Source organism: Urocitellus parryii, chromosome 4 (assembly GCF_045843805.1).
Source record: "Urocitellus parryii isolate mUroPar1 chromosome 4, mUroPar1.hap1, whole genome shotgun sequence".
In the NCBI taxonomy this organism is placed as follows: Eukaryota; Metazoa; Chordata; class Mammalia; order Rodentia; family Sciuridae; genus Urocitellus; species Urocitellus parryii.
Window position 1 is genome coordinate 47,167,986 of NC_135534.1, and position 21,903 is coordinate 47,189,888.

General features: G+C 42.4%; 1 protein-coding gene across 1 annotated transcript in view; it reads left to right on the forward strand.

The window, feature by feature from the left end:
- Positions 1-21,903, forward strand: part of Plekha7 (pleckstrin homology domain containing A7) — a 210,750-nt gene that overhangs the window by 106,311 nt on the left and 82,536 nt on the right. The window contains exon 4 of the mRNA XM_026399024.2: positions 21,088-21,171. Coding sequence (XP_026254809.1) covers positions 21,088-21,171 — 84 coding nt within the window. The remainder of the gene's footprint in view (positions 1-21,087; positions 21,172-21,903) is intronic.

A 21,903-nucleotide genomic window follows, 5' to 3' on the forward strand; every position in this document is an offset into this window, starting at 1 on the left:
AGGATAGTGGGTGCAGCTGGGTAATGTGATGGATTTTCCAGAGCTGTCCGCAGTGAGGCCTAAGGAACACAGGATGATGATGTCTCCCACACCCACCTGGATGTCTATTCTGTAACCTTTCATGTAGGATGGTGTTGTGACAAACAGCAAAGAATTTGCCATCAGAGAACCAGATTCAAGTCTTAGTTCCCTCCCTTAGTCAGTCATATTAAACCTGGGGTAAGAGACTTTATTTCCTCCCTAAAACGGTAATAATGACAGTAACTACCTTTTCAGGTTATTGTCAGCTGTCAGTGCTTTATAAGCTGTAAATTCTAATTCATTGGCTATTTATTTAGCTTACATTGTATGTGATGCTCTGAGCCAACAGAGGCAGAGTAAGCATGGCAGCAATTATCAAAATGGGCAGTAAATGTGATCCCACTGTGCACAAGCAGGCCCTTAACTCAGGATGGTGTTAGAGAAGGCTTCTAGAACAAGATGACCCTTGCATTTGTCTTGAAGGACAAATAGAAGATAGCTAAAGAAATAGGGACCCAGCCTTCAATAAAAGAGAATTGTGTGTGCAAAGATACTGAGGCACCCTGCAACCTGGGTATCCCTGTAAGAGTGCTGAACCCTGAGGCAGGGAAGAGACAAAGGGCATTGTTTGTCAGGTTGGGTTTAAGCTGTAATGCAGTAGGGGAGGGAGCTGTTGGATTTTAATCCAAGGAGTGGCACAACTTCCAAGTTTAGAAGTCTTACAGATAGCTGTGGGAGAATCACAGAAAGTGAATTAGGGCCAGGTATGGTAAGTGTGTGTCTATAATCTCCACAACTTGACTGTGGAAGCTGAGGTAGGAGGATCAAGTTTGAGGCCAGCCTTGGCAATATAGCAAGACTTTCAGCAACTTAGTGAGACATTGTCTTAAAATAAAAATGAAAAATGACTGGAGATATGGCTCAATGGATTGAACTATGGGTTCAATCCATAGTTTAAAAAAAAAAGAATTTTAAAAAAGAAAGTGAGTTGGGAATGGGTGAGTGGTATAGGAGGGTGACTTTAAGACCAGTGTGGTCATCCCCATGTGGTTGTAGGGAGGGAGAGGATGGACCAGACTGGGGATGTAGGAAGTAGAGTTGACTAGTCTTGAAGATGGATGAGGAGTGAGGGAAAGATGTAGGTTAACTTCTAAGTCCTAGTTGGCGTTACTGTTGATATTTTGGAGGGACAGATTTTCGTTGTGCGGGATGGTATTGTTTAGCATCCTGGGCCTCCTGCTCACTAAATGTCCCTCACCCACGGTTGTTGTGATAAGAAAAATGTCAATGCCATTCTTCCAAATACCCCTGGTAGAAAATCATTAAATGGTGGTAACATTCACCAAGATGGGAAATAAAAGATGGGTAATAGTTTGGATATGTGATGTAATTGTGCCTAGAGGACATTGTGATAGAAGTGTCCTGTAGACAATTGGATTTAAGGATCTGGGACTGAAGAGTAGGCAACACTCAGAGACAGATTTAGGGGCGTGAGCTTTTCCCAGGGAGGAGAATAGCATAAAAAAGCAGGTAGGCAGAACCTTGGGAATCATTATGGATCTTGCTTATTCTTGTGAACCAGAGATCTGATAGTATTCTAGGACTATTTTATAGTAAGGGAAAAATTAAAGTTCTGTAAGAGCAAATGATTTTTCCATCTTACTCTTTCATCTTATTTACTTATTTGCTATTAATTAATTAATTTATGAATGAATGAATAATTGAGTCTGTTTTAGTCTGCTTTTTCACTACTGTGACCAAAAGACCTGACAAGAATAGTTAAAGGAAGAAAAGTTTATTTGGGGGCTCATGGTTTCAGAGTCTTAGTCCTTAGACTGCTGACTCCATTCCTTGGGGCCTGAGGTAGAACATAGATAGGGGTGAAAAGGGGAGGCAAAGGAAAGTGGTTTCTTACTTGGTCTCCCTAAAGCAGAGAGAGATCTCTGCTCAACAAAAGACAAAATATATACACCAAAGGCATGCCTTCCTCCACACACCCTACCTTGCCTATATTTACTAATTAGTTTATCCCTGTTAGGGGATTAATTCACTGATTGGGTTAAGGCTCTCATAACTCAATCATTTTACTGCTAAACCTTCTTGCTTTGTCTTACACATGAGCGTTCGGGTGACATCTATCCAAACCATAACAGGATCTCACTATGTTGCCCATGCTAGTCTCAAGATCCTTGGTTCAAGCAATTCTCCTGCCTCAGCCTCTGTCCTGAGAAGCTGGGACAATACAAGTACTACTGCACTTGGCCCAAGTTTCTCTTTTAAACAATTTTGGTCAATTCTATCCTTGGTTCAGCCAGTATCCCTTTTGAATTGGGAACTCTTTTATTATCTTGCTTTGTGGCCAGTGGATCAAAGTGTCTCAATGGTTGGGCTAATATTATCACCACCTTGGCTTTGTGCATCAGTAAGGAGGCCTCTAACAATCTGCCTTTTTCCCTGTAATGGCAGATTTTCCTTGGTGTCTTCTGTATTCTTGGTTCACTGATTAATAGACACTTGAGGAATTGCAGGGAGGTGTTTAACATGCATCAGATACCATCACTAGCAGAGAATGCGATTCAGTGAGCACTCTCACTGCAGTCTGCATCCCTCCCCACTGACACAATTTGACGCTGGGGAATTGGGTCTGGATTTGGAAAAATACAGTTTAAATATGTGATTCAGAATCAGTGATGTGCAATTCTCTCCAAAGTAAGAGGTGCACAGGACAGGTGGATGGTGCAGAGGCAAGGATGCTTTGCACTCCCGGTTTCTTTACATGGCCTTCAAAGGTTAAAGATCATCAGCAAGTTCTGGTATCTAACCTGTAGGTTTCCAGTCAGTACCCATGCCAGAGTACTGGGACTTCCAGGTAGGGATGTGGGGGCCTGGGGGTTTATTTTCAGAAGTTGGAGAACCTAGTAACGTCTATAAATCCTCCGTAATAGAGCTTTCTTCTTACCTTGGAAATGTAAAGGAACTGATTTTGTCATGTTTGTCTTCACTGAGAGTAGTCCAACCTTTGACCACAACTCTGCAATCTAAAGGCCTGGGTTTGAATCCTGGCTCTGCCCCTATTTAACTGTATAATAGTCCCAAACCCTTTAATGGTTCTGATTCCTCAATTTCCCCATCTATAAAATGGAGATAATAATACCTACCTCCTGAGATAATGCCTAGAATATATCATATGACAAGCTCACTGATGTCACTGTTATGGATATCTCTCATTTATCTTACTTGATTTCATATCCATTACCCATGCTTCTAGTTTTTGGTATCTGCAGGAGAGTCCAGCACATTGGCATGGTGGGTCCTCTGTTAGGGTTATGGGGAGCTGGCAGGTTTTCTTTAGGGAGAAGAGACCCCATCAAGAGTATCTATCCTGGGGTTCACCTCCTGATGTCAGGCATGATTTAGAAAGTATCTACGAACGTGCACTGTTGGAATACAGTTGTTATTGGAACCCAGTTCTGGCTCCAGACTCTTTTAACTGAGCTTGGTGCTTCTCTCCTACCCCTTCCTCTCTCCTGTTTTACCCCTGTCTCTGTGAAAGACCTAAAAGAAAAAGAAAAGAAAGAAATACTAGTATAAAACCAGAAAGGTATATCAGCATATTTTCCGTTGGCTCAGTGGCGTGCTCTTACTGGAAACTCCTGGTACTTGGGGTTCTGTGGGTCAGGCACCTTCTTCCTGCCCTGTTCCTCAAGCTGGGACTCCCTTCCTGAAAGGGCATCACTAGGAAATTGAAGAGGAAACTAGTTTGGCTGGGCGGGTTTCCAGAATCATCCCATTTTGCCATTTTCTAGAAGTGAGATAGGCAGAGGGAGCCCCTCCCTGACTTGGTATCCGGAGTCCTTCCCCTCAGCGGTGTATGAAGTACCTCAGACCCTTAGCAGACTCCCCCTCCCCATCTCTTGGGTCTCTGGAGTCCCTAAGTTCTGTCAATAGCATTGCTAGGAGACTCTTGGAGGAGACAGTTGGGAAATAGGAGGTCTGGAGCAGGGTGTGTTGAAGATTGTGGGGAAAACAGCTGCAGGAAGCTCCTCCCACTAGAATGTGGCTACTTTACCTCTTACACCCTGGGTAACTCTTTTCCAAACAAAGACCCTATGCTTTAATTTCTCATGGATGTCTCCTGGGCTCTGGGCGCAGAGAGCTCTCAGATCTGTGTGCTGATACTTTACAGCACGCCCCAGTTTATCAAGTAAAGTGCTTAAAGGTCAGGATTTATGTGGGTCACTGTGCACTGCACACCTGCCTTTGAGGTCATGCAGCTGACTTTGTGCCTGCTCTTGATTTCCTCCTTCTGTTACTGCTCTGACTTTGAAGCAGCATGGGAAATATTACTGTCTGTGTCCTCCTTGTAGTGGGTTCTAGAGTGGTCCTGCCTCAATGTCACAACTTCTCAGGACTGGAAGAGCTCCCTGAGTTTATCATCTCCAACCTTTTCCTACTTTATAGATGAGGTGACAAGTCTAAGAGGGAACGCCACTTGTCTCCTTTCTACCTGTCTGGTATTACTTACCTTAAACAATTGAAATACCCCCAGTAAGACACAGAGGAAACATCATGATGCAGGAGAAGAGTTTGGCTTTCTGGACTTGGATTCTAGTGGGAATTCTAAATCTTTCCAGCTGTGTAGCCGTGGACAGATGATTTAACCTCTCTTATGCTTCAGTTTCCTAAGATGATAATACCTTATGGTGTTGAAGTGACCATTAGAGACAATACATCAGAGGCAAACACACAACACACACAAACATCTTGAACAGTTGTTACAGTAGGTATTCAGGAAATGGTGACTATTACTTTTGTTGCAGTTCCAGTGGTCTGTTAATGGGTCCTGGTCGTTAACTGGAATATTAAAGCTGTGTGCCTGGAAGAGAAAACTTGAAAAATGAATGGGATTGGTGCCCTTATAAAAGGGGCTTTAGGGAGTTGTTTGCCCCTTCCACCATGTCAGGAAAGCAGCAAGAGGGACTATGAGGAACAGGTTCTCACCAGAAACTGAATCTGCGGGCACCTTGATATTGGACTTCCCAGCCTCCAGGACTGTGAGAAATACATGATAATGTTTATTAAAAAAAAAAAAGTAATGAGAAAAGCTTGACATAGAAATTGTCAATTGTAGTTTCTAAGCCTCCTGTGAGAAAGGGCTTGAAGAATCTTAAATAGCCTCTGAGGTAGGCGGTGACCATCTGGTCCTGCTGCCAGGTCCCTGGGACCTGCCTGGCTATAGATTCTCAGCCATTGCTCTGGACAGCACTTTGCTTTTACTTTTCCACAACAGGTTTCTCTTCATGCTCAGGGTCTTTACATCTTACTCATGTATTTCAGACTTCTCTGGACTCATGTAATTGCTGCATAAGTGTATTTCATGGATTCATAGATACACAGAGCTGGAGCGGAACATATGGCCATCTCCACAGATTACAGGCCTGGGGGCTGTGTTCTTTTATTACCAACATCCTGGCCAGGTGTTTTTTTTGGCTTGGACTTAGAAACTTCCACCAATAGAATGCATCCAGCTAATGTGATGGTTGTTGACACTTAATTCTTGAAAAACATGCTTCCCAATGGCTCCATCCACACACAGATCCTAGTTCAACTCTTGGACCTCAGGAAACAAATAAGATAGCTCTGCTTCTTGATAGTGCTTCAGAGATGAAGGTAGCAGTTGTGTGCTCTGAGCCTACTGAGGCCATCAAACTCCAGTTCCTTCAGTGAATGTGGCTTTGATTCATTTGAGCCTTTCTAGGCCTGGCCCATCTCCCCTGGGCTTACTCCAGCTTTCTACTCTGATCTGTAGATGTGGTTCCCAGAAATGGAAGCAATATTTGGTTCAGAATTGAAAAACATTTTATGTCCCTTGTTTTCGACTCTAGTATTAACTGAGTCTAAGGTCCTAGTGGCCCTTGGGTCAGTTTTTCCACATTGTTAACTAGTTGGGTTTGTAGTAAATTAAGGCCACTAAACTAATACAGATTCTGTGTTAGTTTCCTAGGGATGACATATCAAATTGTCATAAACTGGGTGACTTAAAACAACAGAAAATTCATTCTCTTCCAGTTCTGGAGGCCAGAAATCCCAAATCAAAGTGTTAAGTGAGTTGGTTCTGTCCCAGTGTGTCTCTGTGCTTCTGGTGACTGCTGGCATTTCTTGGCATACCCTGGCTATGTATGTGTTCCTCCAGTATCTGCCTCTGTCTTCATATGGCTTCTCCCCTAGGGGACTTTATAGGCCACTCAAATCCAGACCAAGGATCCTGAATTTCTGTACAAGGTCCTTTGGCTGGACGGAGGGATTCCCAGCTCTAATTTTTTTTTTTTTTTTTTTTTTTATGTTTGCTAGTGGAAATTCTTTACTGGAAGATGGATTTTATTTAAGGAAGGAAATTAACTTTAAAACAATGTATGATTTCCCCCGCCCCCTTGACCCTTGTTTTCAGGACCTAGTTTTAATTTATGGTTCAGTAATACCCATGACCTCCATAATTCTCTTCATCTTTCCAAGCCCTAGTTTCCTCATCTACAAAACAGAGATTGGATGAGGCCAGCTCTGAGTCATTTTCATCTCTAAAACTCTCAATATTATGATTTGGAGAAAGCAAGGATTACCCTCTGTGAGAAAATAGGTCTCAAGTTGGCTTCATAAACCAACTAAGAATTTATAGCTCTTGACTAAGAAGACAGATTATCATTCATGAATTTGAAAATCTGAATAACTCTGTCCTTTTGTTCACCTTTAGCAGGATATAGAGACTGAATTTCTCCATACCCCCTTCCCTCTTCTCAGTTACTCACCTTTCAGGTATAAGATATTGTGGGATTGGACACTAGTATGCTCTCAAATATTTGTTAAATGAATGTACAGATACACTGATGTTACTCGTTATTGTTGTGGGGGGGGCGAGTAAAGCAATAGGTTTCAGGTCTGATCATAGAGTAATTATGAGCCTTTTTGTTTTGGCAGTAGTGGGGATTGAACCCATGGGTACTTGACCACTGAGCTACCTCCCCAACCCCTTTTTTTTCTTTTCTTTTTTTTTTTTTTTGTGAAGTTTTTTTTTTTTTAATTTTTATTGTTGGTCGTTCAAAACATTACATAGTTCTTGACATATCGTATTTCACACTTTGATTCCAGTGGGTTATGAACTCCCGTTTTTACCCCCTATACAGATTTCAGAATCACATGGGTTACACATCCACTGATTTACATATTGCCATACTAGTGTCTGTTGTATTCTGCTGCCCTTCCTATCCTCTACTATCCCCCCTCCCCTCCTCTCCCCTCCCTTCTTCTCTCTCTACCCCATCTACTGTAATTCTTTTCTTTTCTGAGACAGGGTTTCACTAAGTTGCCCAGGCTGGTCTTGAACTTTTGATCCTCCTGCTTTAGCCTCCTAATTTGCTGAGATTACAGGTGTGTGCCACTGTGCTGAGCTAATTATGAGTCACGTAGGATTTCTCCTAAACACCCAGTTAAAACAATTATTTTAAAAAGACAGAAGCACCTTTTTATGATTGTTTTCCAGAGCGGTTTCCTTATATGTGATGTGAGGGGCTATTGAGGCCTGGATTCCAGGGCTTGGGCTTTGCATTTTGGGGTTTTTTTAGGGAGGTCTGTGATCTGGTCCTAGGCAGTACTGGGTCAGATGTTCTTCTGGAGCCCCTACCTACTGTCAGAGCCCCTTTGGGTGTCTGTCAAGGCTGCATGCACTGGCACCTTTCTTCCTTTGGATTCTTTAGGGATGGCACTACTTAAAGTGCCTTTCAGGATTTTTCAGTGTCTGGAAGGAAGAGTTGTGGTGTGAGTTTTGCCTCTTTGGGAGCCTATGCAGGGAAGCCAAAGGGTAGGTGTACTTGCTTAGTTGTTGGAAAGATTTTTCTAAGATTTTTTTGTGAGAAGGAAAACTCTTGACCAACTTTGTGCCATCTCCCTTTAATTCTTACTCTAATTCAAGAAACCTTTACTTTTTTTTGTGATGCTAGGATTGAAACCAGGGCCTCGTGCATGCAAGGCAAGCACTCTATCTCTAGGCTACATCTCCAGCCTAAAATCTTTGCTCTTGAAACAATCTTCTTCCTAAAAGGAATGTTTTCTCTAAAATGAGTGGTGTGGGTACAAGATGGGGGTTGCAAAACTCAAATGTGTATAGAGGCTTAGTAGCCTGCAATTATGTGCTCTAATTTGCTTTTAAAATACTCATAACACCCCATTTATATTTTTTTCCCAGTATGACTGATATGTGGGTATGAAGAAATTACTGTAAGAAAATTAGAAATGTGGGAGTGATGATAAGTAGCACTAGGTGTTCATCTCAACATTTGGAATCAGTAGGAAGTAGTGGGGACTTCAGTGAACCAAAAGGTTCATTCTACTTCTCATTGGGCCCAGTGTTTCTACAGTTTTTGTTTTTCCAAAATGAGCTGGATTTTTATATGAAAAATTCCTACTTTCAAACTTTGGCTGAATTTTAAACATCTATATAGCACAAATAAAATTCATTTGGGGGACAATTTATAAATCATCATTTGAAATATCTGATACAAATGGGGGTAGGCTGGCATATGGGATGAGCTCCTGGTTCATCTCTCTTGAAGGGCTGCTCTGGGAGGTGTGGGGGCACTAGGGGAGCTGCTATGTTCACCTTTGCATATAGATTTGGAGAAGGAGCCCATGATAAGTAAAATCAAAAGCAGATTGTAGAACATTACAGTTTTATTCTACTTCTGTAGGTATTTCATTTATGTGTGTATAGAATTTTAAATGCATAGAAATCTCATAAATGTAAAACCCCCAAAACAACACAAGCATCTGGTAAAGGAAGCTGACTCTGGGATTGACACTGAATTAGAGGCAGAAAAGGGAAATGCTTTTTAGTTTATACCCTTCTGTAACATGTAAATAATTTTCAGAAAATAACATGCAAAGAGTTGGAAGAATATATGGCTTATGAGGAATATAAGCCTTTGGTGCTGAGAATGTTGAAGAGGGAAAAAATTAGAGTGGCCTGGAGTGATCAGGAAGGGCCACTTGGAAGAGAAGGGCCTGGAAGGTTGGGCAGAATTCATGAGGGAGGAGGACAGCAGGAGTCAAAGCTCAGGGGTAGAAAAGGCAGATGACTGGTGGACAGATAAATTTGGCAGGACCCAGGGGTATAGAGAAGTGGTAAGAGATAAGGAGGCTTCAGCAATGGGTGGCTATGGAGGGTGTGTGGGTAGGAGATAATGGAACCAGAACTGTGCTATAGCACAATTCATCTGGCAACAAGGAAAGCAGGACCAGGGAGTTTGGAGGCAGCACTTCAGGGTCACTGCTCTCATGTGGCCCCTTCTTACTCCCAAGTAGCTGTCACTGATTCCTGCTAAGGTGTTGCCTGGTGAATGAGGGCTAATACCTAGGTACCTGATGAATAAGCTCTTGGCACATCCTGTTCCTCCACTCCCTAGAGTGTGAGCCTTGGAAGCCTGCCAACCTCTGCTGGTACCTGATGTGGCTCCTCTACCTCTGAAACCTACATGACTCCCAGACATTTTGGAGAATCTGTAAAGCATGTGGTCATTGACTCATGTATCAGCACTAAGAAAACGTCCCCATTTGGAGTTGGGTAGATTTGGTTATGTGGTCTTGGAAAGGCTCTTGACTAATTTAGACCTTGATTTTCTCATTTGCAAAATAGAGCAAATAGCACACCCTCTAGGGTTATTGAGCTAACCAGGTTGATTGATGCCTAGCTAGTGGATGGGCTTTGCAATTCTATTGGCACCTACTTCAAATGTGCATGTGTTATACATATGAAATATGTATCTGTTGATGTTCATATCAGTCTATCCATTGGATTATAAACCTCTATTCAGTGGGATGATTAATCATTGTTTACCCCCAAAGCACTCAGAATGCTAAACACATAAGGATTTTGTGCTCTTATACCTAATCCAGTCTTTATAGCAATTGAGTTTTGATTGATTAGGATGTATCTATTAGCCATGATATATTTCTTCTAGGGCTAAAACAAGTTTTGTCAAAGCAAATTCCCTCAGAATATATGTTGAGAAGGCTTGCAAGTCATTGATTTGTCTATTTTGCTATGGCAGATCAATATTTTGTGGGACTTGAGGTTTATACAATTTTGAAGGCCTTCTTTAAAGTATATAAAATTGCAGAAAAGTGTGTTGATAGAGCCCTTCCCTGGGACCTTGGAGGGGGCTCTAAAACTTGAGCTTCATTAGTGTCATAGTTAATCATCTCTCTATATAGAGATATTCTTAATATTGCACTATAGGCAGTATTAGAATTATGAAGGATATAGAGATTTCTAAAAGGAAAAAAAGTAATGGTGATAATAGAAACAAGTTTTAGTAAAACTGTCATCCTAAGTAGACTCAAAACAAAAATTTCCCCCCCATTCTCATTAAGTGAGGATTTATTGGGCACTACTGAGCATTGGGACATAGCTGCAAAAGCATTAGTCTTTGCCCTATGGAGATTATATTCTGTTGATCACCTACATTGTAACTCACAGATCTATGTAGGTTGCAATGAAAAAAGCCTCCATGTAGATTTGTGGGTTTGGTGCCTTAGTTTCTCTTTCTGGCCCCTCTGCCCTTTTCCTTTCCATGCCTGTTTTTGAGAATGACAGCCAGATGATGAAATTGGTGCTGAGAGAGCCTTAGCCATCTCAAGCAGTGGTGAAAGAATCATAGATTGTTACCAGGGTGTATGGGTATGGTGGCTTGTAAACTGCTCAACTCCTTCCCTGTCCTGACTAGTGTGAAATACTGATGAAAGAGTCATTGTTTCTCCATCAAAGATAGGCTCTGTTTGGGGGCTTATTTCAACCCAGAGCTAGAAGTTGGGTTGTTGCTTAACTTTTGATTCTAGAGAAGCAGCCTATCCCCACCAGTCTCTTAAGAACAGAAGCATTGGGCCCTACAGACCAAAGTGCCTGCCTTGCTTTACCACTAGCCAATGCTCCCTGTGTCCACAGTGAGGCAATGACTCAGAGCTAGAACTGGGTTCCTTCCTGGTTGCCAGATTTTGTGTAGGGAGTGGAGAGGAGGGAGAATGAATGAGCAGGAGCAAGTGGCTGCTGGATTTGTAACACCTTGGGAGGCAGCTGCTCACGAAGTGAAATTGAGAAAGAACTGGGTGACTGGGAGTCTCCCTCCCTGTGTGACTTGAACCTGGATTTCATAAGGCTGTGGCCGGAAAAGACATGATTCTGAACATGGAGCTCAAAGAGAGAGTGAGCCTGTTTGCTGCATTTCCCAGAAAGAACGAGAGAGCAGGTTACTCCTGAACTGGTTTCGTAGGGGTTCAGTTTGCTGTAATATATTTTTATTTGTGAAAGCCAAGTAATGATAAAGAGAGAGAGTTATTGATGGTTGGGAGTGCCTGCAGTTAAATAAAAAACAGTGCAATTTAATTAGGAATAAATAGGATAAAAGTAGCTTTAACTACTCCTCCCTGATATTAGTACAGAGAACATTCTCTTGGCCGGTGAGAATGGGGAGGACCACGGTTGTGCTTCCATCTCTTTGTGTTTTCAGTTACAGATAGTGTTGTTAAATTTCAATCTGTGGCTCCTTGGATGGCAGTAGTTTGAGATGATCCTTGGTGTCTTAAAATGTTACAGCCAAATGGAAGATCTTTACAGCACTTGGTTCAGCCTTCTCATTTTACACTTGAGGAACCTGACTTATTTAAGAGCTAAACAGAAGCATAAAACTGAGTATTCTGAGGTTGAAAGTGTTTCCCCTGAAGTTTTACAACTTCTGTAGAATGTGTGTCCCTGGCTCAGATGGACCTACTGGGGAGGCAGTTTATTTTAGGCTGCACTTTCTGAACCATAGAACTCAACTCTATGAGGGACAGAAGTGGGACTGAAGGCAGGTGCCTGTTGACCTTACGTCACTTTGCCTGACAGGCAAGTTCTTTAAATAGAAATTAAACAGGGTGCTGCGTGTTATGTCTTAATGCAAATGGAAGAAAATGTATTCTTGAGCCTCTGTCCTGTCATAGGCTAATACTGCTGGAATTTGCAACTTGGGAAAAGACAACTCTGAGTGCCGTTTTAGAGTTAGCAGAAGAAAAATATAGAAGGCATTGAAGTGTCTCCTGTGGGCTGGGCACATCATCATTACTCTTTATAACACCTTTGCAGTGTTAGAATTATCTCTCCCGCCACACCCTTTCTCTCTCTCTCTCTCTCTCTCTCTCTCTCTCTCTCTCTCTCTCTCTCTCTCTCTCACACACACACACACACACACACACACACACACACACACAAACTCACCAGTGGAGGTCATGCACTGCCAGTATGTGGCAGTGCTGGGATTTGAACTCCATTCTGCGCAACTCTGATCTTTTTAGGGTTTGTGGAAACCTCATGTGGCCCTTCCAGGTCGGGTGTCTAACATGCCTTCAATTTATAGATGAGGAAATGAGGGCCCAGAGACATTGAGTGATTTGTTCAGGCCATGGAACTGGTTGGTCAGAACAAAACTGATACTTGGTTCTTATTACATTGTTTCTCTGCCAACTTCCTTTTGAAAAAGCTAGGGGAATGGCTCTCTGGGTTGATTCCTCATTCTATGAAGAGTTTGACTCTAATCTTTTCCTGGGTATTGAGAACCTGTGAGACCTCAGGAAGCAGTTTGCAGCCCAGGTTACTGGGGCAGAGGAGCTCCTTCACAAAATGAGTTAGCCACTGAGAGGATCTGAAAATCTCTGGAGAAACCTATGAAACAAAGTTTTTCAAATTTTGCTGGAAAACTTAAATCTGTTTTTGTTTTGGTATTGAGAATAGAATCCCAAGGGTGATTCACCATTGAGCTACATTTCCAGCCCTTTTTATTTTGAGACAAAATTCTGCTGAGTTGCTGAGGGTCTTGCTAAATTGCCCAGGTTGGCCTTGTACTTCCAAGCCCTCCTGCCTTATTCTCCAATGCCACTGGGACTTCAGGTATCCACCAGTATTCCCAGCTGGAACACTTCAGTATGTTAAGTCCAGGATTTGGAAAGTACAGACTTTCCTTTTTGTGAGGTATTCAGTTAGTTTGTGACTCCTTTATGCCTGGCTTTGACCCTTTTGGCACCTCTGAATAAGGAGGACAGTTGATGACTGCCCTTCAGGTGATGGGCCTGGGTTTGGCTGGACCTACTTTGCCTAACTGGGTCTAGTTGGCTGCTGCATAGTTTGACTGTTGCATAGCTTGGTGTGGGGTATAAGTCAGATCTGGATAGCGTGGAAGCAGGCAGGCTCTGTTGTGGTCTGCTCCATGCTCCCTGGGGGCTGGTGGAGGCTCCCAGCCCAAGGTAGGATCCTTCATTAGAGCTTGTGGGCTCCTGTCTCCCCTACTCTCTAAGGCTCTGTGATGCATTGGGTAGCTGCTATTAGCGAATAAACTGGGTTCTACACAGCCTCTCCCTGGAGGTGTCATGGCCTTGTGCCTAGGTTCTTGAGATGCAGGAGTTCAGGTGCTGCAGCATGGGCATTCCCATTCCTGAGCTGCAGTGACAGGAGTGGCTGCCCCCAACTCTCCAGGAGCTGAGGAATAGAAGGTTGGGAAGAGGGGAGGAGAAAAAATGCCTGTAAAGTAAGTAGAGAGCAATACTAGAGTGTCACCAAATTGTAGGCTTCACACCCCAAACTCTCTGGTTCACAAAAGGGAGAGAGAGGTGATGTTTGTGTTATCCTTCTGTGTTTTTAATCACTCAGTAATTTCCTCTAGGGTGTTTGTATTCCATTCTTTAATTCTGTTGAGTGTATTAACATTCATTTGCAAGGGTGAGGGGGAGTTGCAGGGGAGGGCTAATTTCTACAAATTATTTTGTAACGCAGTTCAGGAGTGCCAAGGATCAAGTGTTTGTGGTGTGTTGGTGTCTCACTCTTCCTTCCTCTGGCATTCTGATGGCTGATGGCTCATCTCTCTTTTACCTAAGTTCAGATTTCGGTAGGATTCCTGGCTCACTTCTAGGTATAATCTCAAATTTAAGGTAAGAGTCTTCATAATTTTTTCTCATTCATTCTTTTGGCAGACATTTTTGGGCCCCTTCTGTGTACCAGGCGCTGTTAAGGCTGATACAGTAGTGGAAAGACATCAAGGGTCTTGCTCCTATGGAATTCATGTGCTAGTCAGGGAGACCAACAGTAATCATACATGTACCTCAGTGAGAAAAATAACACCTAGTAATAACTGAAAAAGGGTGATGTAATATGAAGGGACTGCTGGGAAGGGCTTGCTGATGGTGATAATTTTGCTGAGGTCTGAATGACAAGGAACGAGCTATGAGAGTGAAGCGGGGAAGAACATCCAGGCTAAAAAGACATTGGGTATAAAGGATGTTAGGTAGCAAAGAGCTTGGTATTCAAGGAGCAGAAAGGAGGACACTGTGGCTGGGGCAGGATGGGCCAGGGGAAGATGTTACACGATGATGCTGAGACTAGGCAGGATGCAAGTCATCTCATGTTTTGTAAGCCAAGGTAAGAAGCTTATTTTTACTCTGTGTCATGTGTCACTGTTGTAAGGTTTAATGTAGGAAAAACAACATGATCTAACTTGTATTTGTAAAGATCCAACAGGCTTCTGATGAAGGTACAGAGGCCAAGGTAGAAACAGAAGGAACAATTAGGAGCTGTTGCTGCGTCTAATCAAGAGATGAGCAGGGTGCTAGCTGTAGAGATGGAAAGAAGTGGATGAATGCAAAGCACGTTTTGTCAGTAAGGCAATAGGATGTGCATACATCTTATACAGGGAGGTTAAGGTAAAGACAGGAACAGAGGATGACGCCAGGGTTTTGTATAGTGACTATTACTGGACTGTTACTGGAAATTGGGAAGCCTGGATGAATCTTGGGTTTGTGGGGAAGAAGGATCATTCTATTTTTCCTTGTTAAAATTTAGATGTTGGGCTAGGGATGTGGCTCAAGCGTTTATGCGCTCTCCTGGCATGTGCAGGGAGCTGGGTTCGATCCTCAGCACCACATAAAAATAAAATAAAGATGTTGTGTCCACCAAAAAACTAAAAAATAAATATTAAAAAATTCTCTCTCTCTCTCTCTCTCTTAAAAAAAAATTTAGATGTCTATCAGTCATTGCCATAATCAAGGCACAGTCAGGTTCAGCAAACACTGAGTGCCTTCTATATGTCAAATGTTGTACAAGACTTTTTCATATATGTCTGTAATTGTAACCTTCCAACAATCTTTGGAATATTTGTGTCCCCTGTTTGCCAATGCAAGACTGAGGCTCAGAGAGGGGGTGGTTTGCTCTTATTGGAACCCACATTTTCTGCCTCAGAGCTCTGGGCTGATTTGTTGGCAGGGGCAGATGTTGAAGAAAGTCAATTAGTGCTGAGTTGATAGCTTCTACTTGGAGAGAGCATGGGGACCATGCATTGGCTCACAAGGCCTGATTCCCATGCTTCTGGAAGAAAGGCCTGCCAGAGGAATGCCCATATGAGCCAGCTGTTATAAAATCTTAACACTTCTAAAAAATAGTGCTAATTTGAAAGACCATTTTAGTAAGAGTCTCAGCTTCCTTAGCAATGCCACATTAACCATGGTGACACTGTACTAAACAAGCTATTTTGTAAAAGCGTTAAATAAAATAAACCAAAAGGAGCTTAAGAAATGTTGAGTGAGTGTGGAAATGCCATTTCAACTGTTGATTGCTACTTTTTTTTTTTTTTTAATCTTTTTTGGTACTGGAGATTGAACCTAGGCGACTTTACCACTGAGCTACATCTCCAGCTGTTATTATTTTTTGAGACAGGTCTCACTTAGCAAGGCTGGCCTTAAACTTGTGGTCCTCCTGCTTCAGTCTCTCAAGCTGCTGTGGTTTCAGGTGTGCACCACCGAATCTGGTGCTACATCATTATTGAGGGGCCTAAATTAGCTGAAGAAAAGGAAGAGACAGTTTCTTGTGTTCTTGAAGTTTCAATTTCCAGTTTTCAGCCCAAACTTGGAATATTATTAGGTTATGCAGAATTCTCAGTTTTATCGAGACACTTGGATTTAGAACAAATATTGTAAATCTTTGCCTTACACACCTAGAGGCAGTGCTGGATGTGGCTTTAACCTGCGAGGTGACTCTTTTTAAGTGTTCAGGGAGCCACATTGAGGAGAAGGTTCCAGAGGTAAGTTTTGCTGAGCATGTTAATGAGAAGATCCTGAATAGAGTCCTGCTCTTATATTTTAAGCTGTTTTTTTTCCCTTTGGAGTCTGGGCCAGAGAAGAGCTAGTATTGACAGAGCAGACGCATCCCACTAGCATGTGAATACCACTACTGTCAGAAAATCAGACTTATCAGGGTTCTCTGACTGCCACTGTTGGACATCATTCACACAACTCCAGAAATTCCTTCCACGCCAAAAACACATCTTAATAAATAATTGGAACCTTCATGTTTAACCAAACAGACTCACTGTTCACATTAGACTCAAAATCTATGTGGATACAAAATTGGTCTTGAAAAAACATTGCAAGAAATTGTGGGACTTTACATTCTGACTAGCCTTGTTTGTGGCTGTAGATGAGTTCTTACGTTGCTCAAATTCCAGTTCTCCCTAGTCCTCACTTTATTTTGTTACCACGTCTCTTGTGTTGCTGCCAGGCTTCTGTAGGGCCTAACCCAGTCCTTCTCTGCCCTTGGGCCTGTGAAGGCGTGCTTATTTACCTGGATGGTTACCCATGGCCCGCCTTCATGGAGACCATCCTTCCTCACCACCTTCATATGTGTTCCCTGGTTCTTCTCCAGTGAGATTGCCTGCCATGCTTCTTTGAGGGGCCATTTCTGGAAGAGCAGGAATTGAAATTGAAGACTACATTGTGTTTTACCTCATTTTCCAAATTGCTTTCTCAGTAGCCTGCAGAGAAACAGAAGCACTTGTATAGGAGAGAAAGAGTTTCTGTGCTCCTTTGAAACCAGTCATCTGGCTCCCATCCTGGTCATCTCTGTATTACCAGGGAGCAAGGTGGCAATTCAGGTTTAAGAACGGGTATTTCAGGGGATATGTCTGTGCCTGCTAAGTGCTTAAGACAGGGTGATAGGATATGAGACTCTTCATGGATTTTAGAATCAGAAAATGGAGCAGACTGGGGGCTTTAGGACCAATGGGTCAGAGAAAGCAAGTAAAGCTAGAGGACTTGCAGAATCTAAATGAGTTTAATGGGCAACCTTTGTCTGGAAAGGGTGAGCCTGGAGGAGTGGAAAGAGTTCAGAAGTGGGTGATGTGGAAAGAACCCAGAAGTAGACTGTGGCTGTGGGCAAGCTGCCTACCCATTGTGGGTCTCACCTTCCTCACTTGTGGCCTGGTGATGATACATAACCTGCCCTACCAAGTATTTGGGAAGATTGAGTGGAATAACCCAGGGACCTGACTCCTGTTCTGTTGCTCAAAAGAGTGCTGATCCAGGAACTCTTCCATTAGCAAGCTGGGTGTACTTGATCAAAAACAATCAAATTTTAAAACCTCAGTGTTCAGGAAGCATTATGTTGGCTCGCGTATTTTCTCATTATGTCGGCTCGCGTATTTTCTCATTATGTCATTACTTCGCCCCTCCACCCGTTTTTAAAATTTAGTGTTCAAATAATGTCCCATAACCCAGAGCCTTGTTTTTCTTATGTGTATCATGGGAATAAAAATATCTGTCCTGCCTACCTTAATGAGTAGTTGCCAGGACCCAATAAGATGACAGATGTGAGCGTGCTGAAAACGTGGTGTAAACGCAGAAGGGTGGTGATGGTACCGTGGCCAGGAATGTTTTAGCACAGAGGGCAGCTTCCATATTAGGGAAGAAAGTTTGGAGAGCTGCCTCTAGATTTGATCAGATGGCAGATATTTTCTTTTGGTCAACTTTTAAAAATTATTTTTCTTCTAATGTTGCCGCAAACTGCCCGGCCCCGGGCCGGCTGAGTCCCGCTCCTGCTGCCTAGCACTGCCTGCGGCACCCCTGCTGAGCGATCCCCTGCTGAGCTGTCAGTGCACATGGGCTTGCAATTTTGCAACCCGGTTGGGCACAAAAACACAAGCCAGTCAAACTGAGACAAAGTTTTATTTAGAGAGAGGCCGTGTCCGTCCCCTAACAGGTGGGTCCGCCACGTGTGTGTTCTACCTGAGGGGGGGGGGGTGTTTCCCCTTCCCCCGGAACACCCTCCTACCATCCTTTCCCAACCAATGGGAACTCTCCCATTACAAGAGTGACATGAGTAACCTGAGTCTTGAAATGGGCCCAGCTGAACAGCATGAGTCCAATTACCATATGAATGTGAATTGCTGGCTGGCAGTCAATAAAATCCAAAGGTGCCTGTATCAATATTTTTGCTGTGGCTCCTAACATAATGTTAGAATGCAAAATTCAATTTAGTGCCTAGACCTTGCAGCTCAGTATTCATTTACCCAAGCTCTGAGCTTATTTAAGCAGATACAGATTGGGGATGGGGAACCCAGGAATTGCTTTGAAGGTTAGATAGTGTGTACGACAAGGTGGTTACCAGTGTATGGATCTGCTTCAGGCACATAGAAAACTTGGCTCCATGTCCTCATCTACTAGAGATTTACCAACTGATCTTATAGCTACTGAGGGCTGCACAAGTGTCTTCACTCAAAACTTTGGCACTGGATCCAAGGGGAAAACAGGAGATAAGAACAGGGAATAGTGGTGAGTGGTGCTATTTTTCTCATGTCTTCTTTAGGGCTTTCTGATCATATCCAGGAAGCTGCCAGCCGCACAGATCCCTAAGGGAAGGAAATGTCCAGTTATCATGCAAAAAAGATATTAAAAACTAGAGGACCTGCATTTATGTCCCAGTTTTATCAGTTATTGACAGAGTTATTTATTTATTTAGCTGTATACTGGGGATTGAACCTAGGACTTTGTGCATGCTAGACAAGTGTTCTACAACTGAACTGCATCCCACAGCCCAACAAAAGCTTTTTGTGCAAATCATTTAACCTCTCTGAACCCAGTTTCATGATGTTAACAACTGAGCTGTTAGGAGAAGGCTTTGTAGACTGTAAAGTCCTTTAGAGGTAATAGTGGATATTGGTGTTACTGCTTTATTGTTATTCCCATTACAACCAGGGTGTTCTCGTTCTCTCTCTCTCTCTCCTCTCTCTGTCCTCCCTCCCTCCCTCCCTCCCTCCCTCCCTCCCTCCCTCTCCCTCTCTCTCTCTCTCTCTCAAAATGAGGCAGGATTAGATTATAATTTGCATTTTCAAGTTCCCCAGTGAGTAGAAATGACTCTAGAAGAAAGTAGATGCAAATAAAGCCTACCCCTTGAACATGATGCAGGGATTTCTGAAACAGGTGTTAAAGGGGCCCTACTTCTCATCCTTTACCTCAGGTGCTCACCCCTGAAAGCTGCTTTTCTTAGGAAAAGACCAGGCTGCTGCCTGCCAGATAAGGTCATAGAATTCCACAGGCTCACTTGAGAGTAGGAGCCCAGAAAGAGAGGCCAGCTGTAGTTGGATGGGTGGGTAAGGGTGTGGTAGGGGTGGCACATGGTGGGAGGGCCAGGAACAGCCCTGCTTCACTTTTGGCTCATTAGGATCCAGGCTGCTCTAGTTCTGAGTGCCCAGCTTATCCTTAGGCACTGGGCAGAGTAAAGAAAACTCTATAGGTCTCAAGAACTTTTCTTTTTTAACTTTTGTGCTGGTTTAGACATACTAATCTCCAGGGAGGCTCAGGGCTCAATTTGGAGATGGCAATAATATCCTAACAGAAGCATTTTGGTTGTCTGTATTAAGAGGTTTAAAAAGTGACCATGACTTTCGGTTCAATAATTTCATCTCTGGGAGTTTAACACAAGGAAATAATTTGAGTTTCATAAAAAGCCTATGCTCAAAGATGCATGGATTATAGTAGCAGTGGGGGAGGCACCCCAAATGTCCAGCAATAGAAGACTATTATCATGTCCAGGAGTTGGGACTTTTTTGTTCCCTTTGTGTCTCTAGTACCAACTATAGCACTGCCTGGCATACATGTGCCCAGTGACACTTTTTGAATAGTTATGAAAAAAAAATTGTATACATATGGTAAGACTATTATTTAATCATTTCAAATAAAGAAGCTTTAATAAAATAGGATATTTTCTACATTAATAAGATTAAGGGAGAAAATATATATCACTATTTTTTTAAATAGAAAGAAAAAGAAAAACAACTCATAAGAAGATACTCAGCTATATCTCCAGATGGGGACATCATGGATGATTTTTTTTCCTTTTCATACTTTATAAAATTTTGAAAATAACTGATTTTGTGATTGGAAAAAATTTTTAATTTTTTTATTTAAATAAAGAAAAGAGGATGTTAGTTTAGTTTATTCATGCAACAAACTAGCAGCCTCTAGAGCTCACTCCTCCATCCTAAAAGAACCAGGCGGCCTTTGTCAACATACAAAACACCTACAGACTTTGGTTGTGTCTGTCAGCTTGGCTTGGAAGCTGATCCCTGCTAACTTCAAAAGGGTGATAGAAACTCCAGTGTTGAAATTGCACAGGTCATGTTGCAGAGACATGCCCAAATGTTTATTATCCCATCATTGAACTGAACACATTTTGTAGTAGAGAGAAGAATTTTAAGGAGATAGAATTTTCTGGGCGGGAAGTTAATTCTTAGAATTCTTTCCCTGCTTCATGGTTGTTATAAGCTGTTGAAAGTGTCGTCTACTTCCTTTCATTCTTATTTTAGCTCATGCTATCTTAAAATAATTTGCTGTTCAGCCCCTCAGTGTATTAGAGTAAGTACTTCATGAAATGTCTCCAAGATACACAATCTTCTCTTGAAGTCAAGACTTCCTTGGAATTAAAATCCTTGTCATTAAAGTGGGCTTTGGCACCTGAGTTGGAAATTCTTGATTTCCAATGTAACTGCATTTGAGAGGTTAAATGCCTCTCAGAGAAAAGGCCCACTTCCCTCACTCTGTGAGGAGTGATGGTGACCAAGGGTCCCCCAGACGTTACTGACTGGTTGTGTTTGTAATCCTTTCATTAACATGACTTCTATTCATCATCATCTCTCTCTCTCTCTCTCTCTCTCTCTCTCTCTCTCTCTCTAGCCATAACCAGCACACCACAGCATTCAGGCATCCTGTGACCGGGCAGTTTTCTCCAGAAAATAGTGAATTCATTCTTCAAGAAGAGTAAGTATTTTTATATATTCTTCTTATCCAGGCACAGTTTGGGGGCTTAAAGGTATTTGCTTAGAACAAAACTTATTGGACTATTGGAGTGGGTTTGTTGATTCATTGTGAAATGTGGGAAGAATTTTATTTTTCAATCTCCAGAATTCTATCAGAGGATGATGTGGTAAAGGAGAGATGATATAGGGATATGCTGAGGTTGGTACAGTCAGAGCCTCTTAAAAGTTCCCTTTCCCCTGAAGCATCATCTAACATATTAGCTGTGCTCTGACTAGACCACTCATCTGGTATGAGAATAAATATAACCTCACACTGAGAGTCAGCCTCACAGGTAAGCCTCATGAGATCCAAAGCTGGGGTCTACAAGTGAGGAGGCTGGTGATACCACCATCCCTGAACATTTTGAATCCTGTCTGCTCTGTTCCTAAAATGGGAACTTTCCTGCTCCACAGCTCAGTTTCAGCTGATGTCTGGCTAGTTGCTCAGAGGTGGATTCTGTCACCGGGGATTGTCTACTTAAAAATACATGTACAACCTGAGCAGCACATATTGTTTTCCAAAAAAATGAAGGCAAGAAAAGTGCGTAAGTTGTTCTGCTCCCTTCTCATCTGGGGCAATTCTATCTGAAGAAAATATTTATTTCTGAGAAGCAAAGGGATATTAGCTTTAAGTTTTAAATAAAAATTTCCCTATGTTCTGTCACTTAAATAAAATGTGATCTTAAAATAAACC